Here is a 15,249-nt window from a genome sequence, read left to right as displayed (position 1 = left end):
TTAAAATGCTTGATTTTTGAAATGCTCTTTATCTTAAAGCCGCTAAGAAATTTTCTTTTTACAGTACAGTATTATATAGATAAATTTATCGCTCGCCATTTTTCACCGACTGTTTGCACAAAACAACCGTGAAAAAGCAGGAAATGTTGTTATCAATATCCTCACTAGTGAGTTTATGGAAAATACGCCACTTGGTTCCCGGATGTTGTTTCGCATGAATTTTACGAGTTGTGTATTTTCCATGCTCAAACTCATGAATTATTCATCAATTTACAAACCAATCGAGATACGCCAATTTGGCCACATGTGTGTGTTTAGAAACCCCGATGAAACACTGGACAGAGGCTTTTCCCTTATACTTTGATGTTATATCAAACCCAAGAGCTTAATAAAATGTCAAGCCCCACTGAAGGAGAATTTATCCTTATTTAAATATTAATGCCACAACACCAACATGACCTGGCAAGCTTTATTAATACTTAAAGACAATGACAGAATGTCCAAAACCAACTGAACAATATGAATATAAATTACTTTCGTTATCCTGTTCATTATGTTCATTCACATTTGGATAATCTGTTGACATTAATGTTAATGGTACAGTTATTAAAAAATGCAGAGGACATGAATTCACAAGTATTTGCTGAACTACCAACTTCTACGGTAGTTTCTGACACTTCTCTACTGGAAGAAACATTACTTGTAGAGCTGCATTTAGGTGCCAATATATCAGAAACCTAGCCAGACTTCATTTCACTAACCTTCTCATATTTAAACAAAGCATTTGAACGGTGACCAGTCCGATCCCTAATTAATTTCTCTTCAACACCTGCGTTGAATAATGTGGACACACACGTTACACGAAGGCTATGACTACTCTTCGGCTTAAAACGTACTTCTTTGCAAATTGACGGCAATGCAATATTGCATTGAGTGTATTGACTCCCACTGGCTGCTTTGAACCAGAATAACCTCTTCTTCGGCTGTTTTGGCTTCTCGAAAACGTGACAACGCCATATCTTATTAAGAATGACCGAATTGAGATCAAGGGATGTATATGTGTTCCGCTTTAGACAATGACGTTCTTCAGGGACTTGTGGCACTGCTAAAATATTTGACAACAAAGGCCAATAATTACTGAAAAACAACACTAAAAAAAGTAACTTATATTCCGCGTACGATGCCAAAATCAGAGAGAATTTTTTCATTGTTCTTGGTTACTGATGCACGATTGAGAAACAATTTCAAAGACTCGTGCTTCGTGTTTCATCGGGATTTCCAAACACTCGAAAGCAATAAAAGCACTCGGCCTACGGCCTCGTGCTTTCATCAGTTTTCTCGTGTTTGGAATCCCCGATGAAACACTCGCACTCGTTTGTGAAATGCCACGTGAAACACTCGTGTCTGCATAATAAAAATATTTATCAGTCATTTGATATGAGTTAAATGCTAACAATAGCAAAATATCCCCAAAAGATGTTTCATCAGATTTCCTGGTTATCACCGACCATCTTTTCGTAATATTTTTAGGAATATCTGCCGTGTTTAGTTGCCTTGACATCAGGATAATTTTAAAGTGCGATTACTATCATAAGAGCTTAATACGAAGTCGACACTTATCCAGATTTTTGTGCCAAAGAGTTGTTAACTGAAGTTTGTTTGCCTGATTATTTATATCTAGAAGAATTCAATTAAGTGTTGAGTTCCTCTAGTTGAATTAGTGCACGGTCAAATTAAAAATATTTTATATTTGAAAAGGGAAAGGAAACAAAAAGTTCTATAATATCGAAGGAGGCATTCTTTTATGCTCCATTGAGAAACCTCTTACCTAAAATACGCCCCCATGTTCAGTCATTTCAGATTTTTTTCTTTTTAAGTATTTTATACGAGTGTCTTTTATGCTATATCACACAAAAACGACGGCCAGCACCAACAATAATGGTGATTTTGATGATGATGATGATGATGATAACAACGAATATTAGGAACAATATTCTTCGAGCGATCACACTTACAAAAATATCAAACATTCATACCTATTTATATAACGAGCACGCACTGTACACGTAAAACATATATGTATATTTTTAAGTGGTTAAGTGAAATTTGAACCTAACTATGTTTGAAAGAATGGAAAAATAATTTCGCGCTTTTTCAGTACTTTTTTTAAAAATATTTTTGCTGTATAATATCCAGATACGGTTTCTCTCTCGTTGTTACCATATAACCTTGATGCCATCAATTTCCTTCGATACCAAGCCATTCAGACCACTATTGGCTAGCCACTGAACTGTATGTTGTTTAAAATTAATACCAACAGATTCACTAGCAACCTTTGTGGCATTATCAAATCAAATTAAAGTGAAAAATTTGGTTAGATTGGTGTGTTTTGAAATCAAAACTTAGATGAATTATATTTTCTTTTTTTTTTATTTTGTTTTAATGAGGAGTTTGGAAGTGGAAAATAAACAATAAAGAACTAGAATACACAAGGGAACATAAGCATTGACTGTTTATTCCAGTCAGAAATTGGTAGTAAGTTTGTAACTGCAATAAATTCCACTCAACTATCCCTCTGGTAAATGACAGGAATGGACAAACCTTGCATAGTCCTCTACACGGACTTTTTGCTGCGTAAAAAATTGCAGTTACCCTGGAAACACCAATTATTGGTTTAAAACTTAACTGTATCAGTTTAGAATGTGAGTTGATCTAATTTTTTTTAATATTTAGGGTGGAGAAAAAAAGTAGAAGTAACGATGAGTGAAGTTTCCCTCATTAAGAGTGTAAGACAACGACACCAAGGCTCATGGAGACTGCGAGGGAGTTTTAGTTTAGCGCTAGACCTTCACCCGACTTCCCCGTGCCGAGTTCCGAAATAGAAAAAGGAAAATGATTGTGGTCAGAAAATCTCCAGTTGAGAAAACTAGGGAAAGAGAAGATGCAACTGTAATCAAAATGTAAAACGATTGGATCGCAATACATTTAATAGCAGAAGATTGAAACTTAGAAATATGATCGTAGAAAATCCCCATGAGTCAACAAAACTATAAAAACTTAAAGAACACCCACATGTAGTTTATTGGGACAAACTATATGCTGTTAAGTAACGAAAAAATCAGGATAAAATGATATTCACATAGCTTGTAAAGAAGTGGGTAGTTTGAGTCTAATAAATGAACTGTATTACGGGAGGAAAAAAAACCTTCCTGTGTTTTGGGCCGTGGCGTCAACATAGGTTGCAAAACAACAACAACAAAAAAAATAAATGGGAAATTTAAAAATAACGCCAGCAAATAGCAGTTGCCAATCAGCTGCCAATGCAAAGTGAGAAAAGGTTAACGTTATAGTTATGGAAATGTCTGGCCTTATCTCGAAAATTTGTTGTATAGAACTTTCAACATGTAGAATTAATTGGCATTTTTCTTTCTCAGTCTGGCTGGCAACTGTGGCATAATTGCTGCAAACCCATTGCTCAAGCAGTTGTAGCTTGAGGAGAGATAGATTGGAACGGTCAGGGAAATGGAGAGTCTGGATTCCACAAATTGCACATAAAGTTTTCTTATGTTGTCCCTGGCACTAGCGCTTAAGATCAAATCGCAAGATCAATATAGTTATTATATATTTATTGATTATGCAAGAGCTTTCTTAAATGAAGATACAGAAAAAATAGATACAAAGTTCATTAGAAAAAGGTAAGCTCGTATTCACTTCTTCATGTTCACTTCCACTGATATTCATGATGCCGCGATCATAATGTTTAGAAGCACTGATTTGCCAGAAATGCACAGGGTTTTCAGATATTTCGCTGTTAGAAAAAGCTGTTTAGAAAGTTTTTGGCAAGGCTGTTAGGTAAAAAAAAAAAAAAAAACTTTTAAACCTTCATGAAAAATACATTTCAGCGCAAATTTACAGTCAAGCAAGTATGAGTTACCTTACACGTTTAAAGAAGCGCGCGAGTATTTCCAAAAAAAAGTCTGCTCTTCGGATAATATGATAGAAATAGAATGTGGACAATTCTGTGCTAAATTTCCCCGGGCTGGCTATTGTAGCTCTTTGAGGGGAATTTTGTTTCCCGGGGTAAAAAAAATCTTTGTCATCTGTGGGATGAAAAACCCACGACATCTGGATAGATAACCAGAGCTTCAACTGAGCTACGAGGTCAGCTGGGAGCTGGTCGTGGGAATAAACTCATTTTATTCGCTGCAATGGGGATATTTAATTAGTATTCGGATAATATCAAATCTTTCATCGCTTCCCTTTCAAAAGCTCTTCAATTTCTTCATTTTAAGCCATCAAGCAATCCTTTGGAGTCCTTGAAGGAGGATTTCTCTGTTTTAAACGTCCCGAATTCGGCCTTTTCTCTCGACGTTTTGACAGGTAATAATGAGTTTTATAGCTCGGACTCCCTCTGTGTATTTGTCGAGGGCAGACGTCATCATTACCCATTTATTCCGTGCTCACCGTGTCAGGCAAAGTCGGAATTTAATCCTGTATCAGAACTGTATATTTAAACTGTAAAATTACAAGGATGGCCGACTGAAGAGAAAATTATAAAATGACCCTTTACCCTGGCCATTATCTGATAAGTCAAATCCGGTTAAACCAATCGTTTATCGATCATCTGTATGTCATTGATATTAAGCCACTTACAAGTCACTGACTACTTACTGATGTGCGTAGGATATTATGCGATATCACATGAACTTTGTACTTTCCACGGAGAAACACACCACATTTTCGTTGCAATTGGAAGATTTCTTCTTATTCTTTTCACAGTCGCACTCATCAGAGTATTGCTCTTTTCACAGTTTGAAGTACGGACAAGACGTCTCTTCATCCTAATTAAGGTGCCCTTGATACCGGAGAGACAGTAGGCTGTCAGTATACAAGGTTTTAGCGAAGCTACTTGCACACTAGTGAATATGGACGCAATGTACGTACGCAATATCTTAGGGAAGGACAGACGAAATAATCTGGGGCCTCAATCTGTTCGATCGAGACGAGTCACTACGTTTGTTCACAGAGTTAATATTTTTTCGCGCTTAAATCCCGATTTGAAGAAATGGCAGGGAGCTAAGGAAGAATGATAGAAACATAAATTAGGTCATCTGGAAAGCATAATCGCAATATTCAGAAACAAAAAGGTTAAACAAATGTATAATGTCCTAAAATGAGATGGAATGAACGATGGTTGTCCATTAAACAAAACTATATGGAGAATCGTGATTGTCCTTTTCCTTTTTCATCGAGGATTCTATTACTACAGTGTGTGTAACTTTCTAAACAAAACCCCCTTCAAACGTTTTACTCAGTATTCTTTTCAAGCGAGTGTTTTCTAGACGAAGTCACACAAACGTAAAAAGTTTTTTCAAAGGAAATATTGGACGTTAAAATTCCAAATTTTCATTCACAAAATTTTCGACAACACCATTGTAAATTAGTGAAATTTAACTCGCCTCCGCCTGGTGAGTGTAAACATGCATTATTTAAGTAGCTACAGTTTTTTATTAATTTTTCGGAACCCAAAATTGAAAAACAAAATATTTTTCCTTGAGTACAATGCAACCTTTTGCGGTCACGAACAAAATTCAATTGAAGAGTTCACTTTGTTTTTTTTTTTGGAATTTTGCCGATTACGCAAGCTTCCAATTTCCTATGGCCAGCAGAATGCATTATGTTTACGATGTGTGTCGGTAATATCGCGTGAGAGATAGGATAAATGAAATATTTCTCAACCGTTTGATATTGAACAGTCATCCTGTTTTCCACCGACCCCCTTTTCCTGTTTTTTTTTTTTTTTTATATTCCGTGTTTAGTTGCCTTCACATCGGGATATTTTTAAAGCAAGAGTAGTAGCGTAAGAGTTTAAACTTGTTGTGCATTAGGAGACGAAGGTCACCAGTACTGATGCTTGTGCCAACGAGTTGTGAACTTTGTCTGATTATTTACAGCTAGATCTTGAAAACTTACTCTCGAACTGAATTGACCAAAGAATTAAGTTCCTCTAGTAGAATCAATGCACGACCAAATTAAAGAATATTCATTTTATGATATACCTCAGAAAAACAAAATGAACAACAACAGGAAGAATAATAATGATGATCATAATACTTAAAGCGATGTCAAGTCATTGACGAGTATTGACTCGTCCCTGAATTGTCTATATAATTTGCATCCTGCCGACGATATCATGGAAACTTTGAAATCTTTGTCTTTCCGAAACAAATTTATTGCAATATTATAGCGAAACAAACCAAAATTTCGAAAGCAATGTGCTCAGCACCTAAAGAAAAATCAGAACGAAATTTCAGGGCAATATCTGCTGAACAACAGTCGTTACTATTTTTGGTATATATTTACGGAGTTCAATTTCTTCAACCAGTTGGGATATTTTGGAAGTGCTTTTCTCAAATGCTATTTTCCTTATCTGCCGATGAGTGTTGAAAAGGTAAACTGAAATATCAATAACTACTTCACGTATCGAGGATAAAGGAAGGATGGAGGCTATACGTGTTAGAGGAATGACAAAGAGAGTGATGAACAGTCTATTTTTGTTTAGCTCCCCTCAAAAGTAACTCGAAACAATTACCCTACAACCAATTTTGTCTGTTTATCTTTTTTAACGTTGCCCCGATTAGTTTCCTGTTTCTAACTATGTAAGAATCTGCCCCCTTCCCTTGAAAAAAATCCAAGCCAAGCCGAACAAATATGATGAATTCTCCCAAACAGCTTTTAGAAGTGAAGTTACATCCCCTCTGCAAGAACTTTGATAACCAGCCATCTTGATTATATTATATTTGCCTCTTTAAAATGTGATTAGAGTAGTGCATAAAAGATTAACTAAAACACTGTTTATTCTCAGTTCTACTATGGTGACCCTAAGAAGTTGTAAAGCAGTAGGAAATGCGCAAACTTGAGAGGGAAACTTATCCGGAGACCAACTCGCAAACTTGGCTTAAACCTGATCTTAGGAACTTGCGTTCTCGCATTCAAAACTCTTAAACTCAGCCGAATATATTACATAATATTGTCCACTACTACTTAGTAGTAGTAGTAGTAGTAGTAGTAGTAGTAGTAGTAGTAGTAGTAGTAGTAGTAGTAGTAGTAGTAGTAGTAGTAGTAGTAGTAGTAGTAGTAGTAGTAGTAGTAGTAGTAGTAGTAGTAGTAGTAGTAGTAGTAGTAGTAGTAGTAGTAGTAGTAGTTGTAGTAGTGGTGGTGGTGGTGGGGGTGGCGGTGGTGGTAGTAGTAGTAGTAGTAGTAGTAGTAGTAGTAGTAGTAGTAGTAGTAGTAGTAGTAGTAGTAGTAGTAGTAGTAGTAGTAAATTGAAACCAAACTTCGGACTTCAAATGGATTTTACAAGATCTGGGAAAACGCTTTAGTACGGCAAGTCTTGTTTCGAGTGTTTTAATACGCCTTTAACAGCAGTTTAGATGATCTGATCATTTGGGATGAAATTCCTTATCTTCTACAGTTTGCTTCGCAAAGTCCTTTATCCCAGCAAACGCTTTCAATCGAAACGAAGTGTATACGAAAATTAAATGCGTGTTTGCGCACACCAAAGAACATGTCAAGCGTTTTAGTTTTTTTTTTAAATTTATTTTCACTTTTTTTACTTTGAAAAGAAAAACTAGTTTATTTTAATAAAGTTTGGGCTGGATAAGCTTTCTTTTCTGTTGCTCGGCAATTTACATTTTTTTTTTCGAAAAGAGACGTGCACATTTAAGCTTCTCTAAATTTGATATTAGCTTGTGCGGCCAATTGTAGTTATTGACGTTTTAAACAAATATTATGGGACAATTTTGAGAAATGAAGTCATTCTAAATTTGGTGTTTAGTTGGTTTTCAAAATCGGTCACAGTTTTCCTTATAATGCAAAGAATCAAAAATAGTTCACATGTTTTGTTTTGTTTTGTTTTGTTTTTTTTTTTTTGCCATTTGCATTAGGTGCATGGAATAGCCCTTTTCACGGTTGATTTTTCTCATTTGCATTACAATGTTGTCCAACGTGGATGCGAGGCAATTTCGGGCTAAAACTACAAAATAGCCCGAAATTGCCTCACATACATGCTAGATTTCATTGTAATTCAAATTAGCAGAAAGGGCTATTAGAATGTTAACTTGAGGTAAGCGAATGTGCAAACTGGACCGTTAGACATTTTTTGTCGAAATTAATCAGAAATGGAAAAAGAGGAGAACAAGAAAATGTAGAATTTTTAAAACTAAAATGCAAGTATTACAAGACGCTCAATACTTACTTACATACTTACAATCATGGATAAGTAAACTGCGTTCGATCCCTAGTAAAATAATATTTCTCTTCTATATGATCATCTTGTTTTCATATCGTTTCAAAATATTCAATAGTTTTTCGTCACGTGTTTAACTGTATTTACATGAATAATATACCTGGGAGGGGGTGGGGATGTTGCACGCGGCGAATTTGAAACTGAGTTGCTTTTTCAATATTGGAAAAAACACTCTCGAAAAAATGATGTGGTCTATAAGAGTTCTTAGACTTTGATGTTACCATGACAACTAATTTTAGGCAGGCATTATTTTTTCAGAAAATAGAAAAGCCCTTTTTTAGAGGAAGAAAAATCACTTTTCTTCCCGTAATTTTTCGTTATTATATTGGTTTTGGTTACTTTTCGGTCAATTCCGTCGCTTTCCTGAAGTACTGAGAAATTCAAAAGGATCAGAATTTAGCAAACATGAACTTCTCCCCACGTTATATGTCGTCATAACTTCGCGTTGCAGACCTCAAAGAAGACAGAATTTGAATGTAATATCATGACTCTGGGTTTCACTGCCATAGCGTTTATACTTGGAAGGTTATGGAGGGGGGTAGGGAGAAAAATAAATCCCTCCTAGACCCAGAGGAATGGAGTAATGTGCATTTTCTAGCATGCAGCCAACCGTTTTACCACACATTCTTCAATCTTATAAACATGATCATCAACGACTGCCTTCCATAGTTTAGCAATTTATGTAACAGTTTTTCCTAACGTTTTAATTTGTAGGTTCTATAGTTTCACTTCTAGCTGTCGTAATAAGCTACCGCGAAAACGTCCTCCCAGAATAAAGAAAAAAAAAAAAAAAAGATCTGGGTGAAAGAAAGCCAGTCATATCCTCTCTTGCTCATTTATACCTATCTGATTTTAAGATTATAATATTTAAACTGGTATCTTGAACTTTTTTTCTCATTTATTTTTCTTAGTATCAGTGTAATTTTACTGAAGATATTGTGCCGCTTTCAAGGTTTCTCCCATTTCTACATAGTATTTGGTGCATTTTTTTTAGTAAAATTTTACTTATGTTATTGTGGGAACTTTAAAGTATTTTGCGTAAGATATGTATTTTTTTTTTTTTGGCAAGTTTAACGCGAAAAACGTTTTATCGTGATGAAGAGATTTATTGCTTAAAGCTATGGTGCTTTTGATGAGTTTATTTCGGCAATCACTGAGGTAAGAATACATGAAAACAGACAAATTTCATTTAAAATACTCAGTTTATTATTATTTGCTCTGGACTTTTGTTTGCTAGTGAAATAAATGCAGGTAAAATTAAGTCCATCTTCAGCCTAGGAAAATAATAAAAACAAAAATGTATTAACAATAACGATGATGATGATGATGATGGTGATGATGATGATGATGATGATGATGATGATGATGATGTTGTTGTTTTACGTTGTATTATATGTGGTACGAAATGGGCCCGAGGTATTAAACTTCATAAATAAATATTTGTATTGAACGTAACAAGGTTAAGAATCCCAACTGGGAAGAGGGTAAGCAGCTCGCGTTTACCCACCTCGGAGATTGTAAATAAGTCCATTACGAGTAAGAGAATGTGGGATCCTTTTGATAGACAGATGGACATCGTGCTCACGAATAAGTGCAATTTTGGGCACTTTTTCGTGGTAATGTAACATTTCGTAGATAGTTTACATCTAAAAGAGTGTTTGCCAGACTGACCCGAGGAAACGCACTTGTTTATCGGCACAATTTTCATCCCCTCTCCAAACGATGCCATAAACCCTTACTCGTCTTCCCGTAGTTTCTGTAGCGTGCAACTTAATAGCGTGGCAATCAAAGCATCGAGCTTGGGATACCGAACAGTCATCGACTTATCTGGGTCCTGTGCTCAGGAACTCTTCAATCACCCTGCCTCACCATTGTAATTTTCCTTGTAAGATTTCTGACTTGATTTCAAACATGATTTAGAATCATCGACCTTGATTAAAATGAATGTGTGTGCATTACCACCGTGTCTAAGTCCACGCCCACGTCAAGCACTCTCCATGTCATCGTCCTGGGCATCCTGGGCATCGTGCAAGTACTCGTCGCCGATAACATCGCCGTCGACATCTCGGGCATCGTCGGCGTCCTGGACTCCATCTTGGATTCCATAGTCCTAAAAAAAAATGGTAAACCCATACTAGTCTGAACTTTAGGACATCTTATCTTTTTTATCAGCATTTTTGACAAATTACTTTGTTTAGAGCAATTCTTGTCGAATCCCTTTTACAAGTTTGTATGTTAAGAAAAAATTGAACTGATAATAACATTAATCTTAGCGAGCTGTTAGCTTAAAGAAACTTCAATTCTTATCAAAAACACTAAAATTTAACATACTGTCGGGAACATCGTCTAAGGAGAGTAAACAAGTTGATCGAACTTAAACAAATTCTGTGTATTTATTCAGTAAAACAATAAAGAATATTAATACAGGTTAACGTTATTCATTGGAACAACAAACAAGTCACAATAGTAACCACTGTATTTCTCGTCGTATAAACTCTACACATTGTAACGAATATGAACTTTGAGTCAAACCTGCGCATGATTTTTCTGGAAGGCAGAGAAGGTGCAATTAACAGGGCAGCGATGAAAATGAGGTTAAACAATACCGTCACGATGTCTCTTTAGGTAAATAAATATCGCCTCGCTGATTTGACGAAGTCTGATTGAGTGAAAGGTGTGTGACGCAAAGAAACGTTTAGCTCCTCTGCTCTCCATGGCATCCCATTATTACCTGTCTTTTCAGTTCAGACCTCAAATATCAAATAGCAGAATATCGATTTGTCAAGTATTCCCCAATTATCTACATTGTAATCAATTTAGTAGAATCATTTATTTGTGTCACCTGCTTTGCCTGCGGCATCTTCGGTATCGCCGCCTGCAAAAGATAAGAAAAATTATAAAATTTAATCAGATTATGTCCGTTTTGTAGACTACTTTCACATATTTTAGCCCCACCCCTGTTGCACCCTCTATCATTGTTTTTGCATCCTCAAAAAAGGTTACGAGTTACAACATTGAATTGGGCTGAATGGTGTTTGAAAAAAAAAAAATGATTGATTGTAGCTTAGCCCACTGAAATGTTTCCCTGGTTTACAAGTTAAGTATTGCGATGGAAGGAAGCATTCACGGATTAAGCTTTCGATGACGAACGAATGGGCAGGGGGTAATAGGTAGCGGATGAGATAGCTCCATTCTTCCTGCTCGGATAGCGAATCACAACGATAGATTGGACCCATCTTTCTTTACCTGCTTTGCCTACGCTGTCTTCAAGGTCATCATCTAATAAAGACAAGGAAAATGTGACGTTTTCAACAGATTATGTTTTGTATAACAAGAAAAGAATCGCTAATGCGTGACTTACAAAAAATGGGCAAATAAGCAGGCTATTCATTATTATTTTGGCTGTTGATTAGGCATTAAACACTTGATCAAACCTCATAAAAATGTCAATCAAGTACACTAAAATCACTAACAGGCATTTGCCTTCTCGCACTATATCACCCTAAAAATCGTCTGAGAAGACAAAGATGAGTATTTCAAAGGTATCGATCATAAGTATTCCATGCTTATAGATCAAAATTAAAATCAGTTGAATATAACACTAAAGAGGCGATCAAATTACCTGCATCGTCATTGTCATTGTCACTGTCCTGGACATCTTCCGAATCCTCTAAACAGGAACCTATGGAAGATTGAGTAATTGAGTGAGTGAATGATTCATATTTTTAAATGCAGTCGTTTCATAACTTACTATCTAACTTCTTAGCTCTTTACTAGGAAGCGGAATTGAAAGGGCAGTAAAATTAATAACACTAGGCACAATGTGTTTAAGATAGTTTACAATTTGTAAAAAAAAAATGTATCCTATGATTAACTTTAAAAAAATAAATTGATATCTACTCTAACTTTCAATTATTGCAATAAACCCTAAGAATTATCAACTGTTCGCCAAGGACTGCCTGACAGTGGAGCAACAATTCTTTCAAGTTTCTTCCTGGTATGACTTGTTTTGCTGCCTCGACGTGCAACATAAAATGCTGCAAGAGACAAAAGTCGCGGCAGCGACCAAGCACATGTAGATCTCTCACAACTTTTAAGTTGCAGTACGAGATTTTCGCCGCAACAATTTGTTGCATGGAAATATTATCCTAATTGTTATAAGTGCCATGAATTTACCTTCTTTGTCAATGACATCTTCAGCTTCCTCTGACAAAGAAAAAATATATTGAAGTCATACACCCAATGCAAAAATGGCTGATATTTTAATATTTTTTGTCTTTATTCAAATTAGCCTCACTAGCCTCGTCCAAGGTAAATATTCTTTTGATATTTGAACTCAAGAACGAGGCTAGTGAGGCCAATTTGAATGTAGACAAAAGAATATTAAAATGTTAGCCAATTTTGCATTGGGTCTATAATACAAGTACATGCTTTTCCCGATCTTGCCTTTTATTTATTGAATCTTCTAAAACGTTCTGTACTTAGTCACCAGTTCCATCTGCTGATTATAAAGGGTTGAATGCGACCTTAACACAAACTGAATTTTTTTAATAAGTCGATCTTGCTTTGAACTTTAGGTATTGACAACTCTCATTTTAGACGGAAATAAATAAATCGTGTTCTCAAATTCTTAAGGGCATCAAAATAATATTTAGAAAAGTGTTCCATTTTCCAAGATCGTTTTTGGGCATTAAAACGGGTATTTGCGTACGATCACACAGTTTAATTTGATTGGACTCTTTAGCTGAGTTTTAAGTTGCAGAAAGTCCCCGAATATACGTGCAACTGTTAGTTTTCCAAAAATCCCACATGGCCTCAATTTGATTTCTTAAATACATAAAAAAAAAAAATAAATAAAAATAAAAAAAAAAAAAAAAGAATTCCCATATATAACAAAACTTTAAATGTCACAGAACTCCACCTCTTTAACGATGAATTGAATAACAGTGTATTAGTTTTCAACACATCACAAGTTTGGTACAAGGAAAATTCTAAAATTAAACATGATGACATTCCATACACTTATCGTACACTCTATCCATAGACGCACCTACACCATTTTTTCTTCCTCCACGTTTCTTATTTATTATTATTTTTTTGTGTCCTTTTAATCACTATTCAGAACATTTCTCCCGCATGGTTAAACTGATATTCTTCTTAAAAAATGACTTCACTTGCACCAGTATTCATATGTATCAGTTGTTAACGCAAGACCCGACCGGTAGAAGGTAATATATTATGAGTGCGACTATTTTTCTTTTCTTTTCCTTTTTTTTTTTTTTTTTTTTTTTCATGTTTATTGCTTCGTGCTTGTGAGATGTTGGGAAACTACACATTTTTATTTTTTACGGAGGAGGTTTAGTTTGCGATATTTCTATCTTTATTTACACTAATGGGTCTAAACACAGTTAAAGAGTAAGTTTTTCACGTGTGCCATTACTTTAAATGCAAAAAGTTACTGTAATGTTACCATTTTCTGCTAGACGAACAGGTGCGACTGCGTTCCCTTCAATTGCATCCTCTGAGAAAGTAAAACATAAATAAAGTAGAATGTTGAAAGTTGCACCAGTATCTATATGTATCAGTCGTTAACACAAGACCCGACCGGTAGAAGGTAATGTATTATGAGTGCGACCATTTTTTTTTTAATGTTTATTGCCTCGTGCTTGTGAGATGTTGGGTAACTACACATTTTTATATTTTTTTAAATTTTATTTTACGGACAAGGTTTAGTTTGCAATCTTTCTACCTTTATTTACACAAATGGGTCTAACCACAATTAAAGAGTAAGTTTTTCACGTTTTCCATTACTTTAAATGCACAAAGTAATGTTACCATTTTCTGCTAGACGAACCGGTGCGACTGCGTTCCCTTCAGTTGCATCCTCTGAGAAAGTAAAACATAAATAAAGTAGAATGTTGGTTGTCCGACGATTCGTTTGCTTAGTTTCTATTCCTTCCTCTTAAGAAACCGGCACTATTTAACAATTATTCACCGATTTTAGGTGAATAGTGGTGGATATTGACCACTTCAACACTGGAAAAGTTGAAAAATTTACAGCACATGTAAATTGCAATTTACATTATGTAAACCTTAGTTTACATGTTTTGAAAATTTTAATTTACAAGGTGAGTACTTGTAAAACATAATATACATGAAATTTACAGTTTTACCATAATATGGGAAACTACTGTAAATATTATTAACATGGTCCTTTTTTGCAGTGATTATTTGAGGAACATGTAAATATACTGTAAAATATATTACACATATTTACAGTATCTTCTTTGTAAATGAGCTGTAAAAATTGCTTACAAGATCGTGTAAATAACATGTAAAAAAAAGCGTTTACAATCGCTGAAAAGTAGTACTTGCTTGACGCTGTAAAAAGCCTGTAAATCGAAGAAGGGGGACTAATTAATTTGACCCTGTAGATCGAAAAAGGGGAATTGAACTGACTCTGTAAAAAGCCTGTAAATCGAAAAAGGGGGCCTGATTTAACTCTGTAAAAAGCCTGTAAAACGAAAAAGGGGGCCTGACTTGATTCTGTAAAAAGCCTGTAAAGCGAAAAAGGGGGACTGGCTTGACTCTGTAAAAAGCCTGTAAATCGAAAAAGGGGGACTGGCCTGATTCTGTAAAAAGCCTGTAAATCGAAAAAGGGGGCCTGGCTTAATTCTGTAAAAAGCCTGTAAATCGAAAAAGGGGGCCTGACTTGATTCTGTAAAAAGCCTGTAAAGCGAAAAAGGGGGACTGGCTTGACTCTGTAAAAAGCCTGTAAATCGAAAAAGGGGGCCTGGCTTGATTCTGTAAAAAGCCTGTAAATCGAAAAAGGGGGCCTGGCTTAATTCTGTAAAAAGCCTGTAAATCGAAAAAGGGGGCCTGGCTTAATTCTGTAAAAAGCCTGTAAATCGAAAAAGGGGGCCTGACTTGATTCTGTAAAA

General features: G+C 35.5%; 1 protein-coding gene across 11 annotated transcripts in view; it reads right to left on the bottom strand.

The window, feature by feature from the left end:
• LOC146488705 (uncharacterized) overlaps window positions 1–15,249 on the bottom strand; it is a 122,817-nt gene that overhangs the window by 65,502 nt on the left and 42,066 nt on the right. For 3 of the 11 annotated variants that reach the window (XM_085112880.1, XM_085112856.1, XM_085112914.1), the window contains 2 exons: window positions 13,779–13,829; window positions 12,485–12,514 (listed from right to left, as the gene is read on the bottom strand). The exons of 4 other annotated variants lie outside the window; for them this stretch is intronic. In XM_085112880.1, the coding sequence (XP_084969006.1) occupies window positions 12,485–12,514; window positions 13,779–13,829 (81 nt within the window). Of the gene's footprint in view, window positions 1–12,484; window positions 12,515–13,778; window positions 13,830–14,143; window positions 14,195–15,249 lie in introns of all 11 variants that reach the window. 4 more of the 11 variants (XM_085112871.1, XM_085112864.1, XM_085112884.1 and 1 more) reach the window with 2 other exon arrangements.

The sequence above is a fragment of the Pavona decussata genome, unplaced genomic scaffold (assembly GCF_977016875.1).
Source record: "Pavona decussata unplaced genomic scaffold, jaPavDecu1.1 SCAFFOLD_8, whole genome shotgun sequence".
In the NCBI taxonomy this organism is placed as follows: Eukaryota; Metazoa; Cnidaria; class Anthozoa; order Scleractinia; family Agariciidae; genus Pavona; species Pavona decussata.
This window is presented reverse-complemented; position numbering and strand designations above follow the sequence as displayed.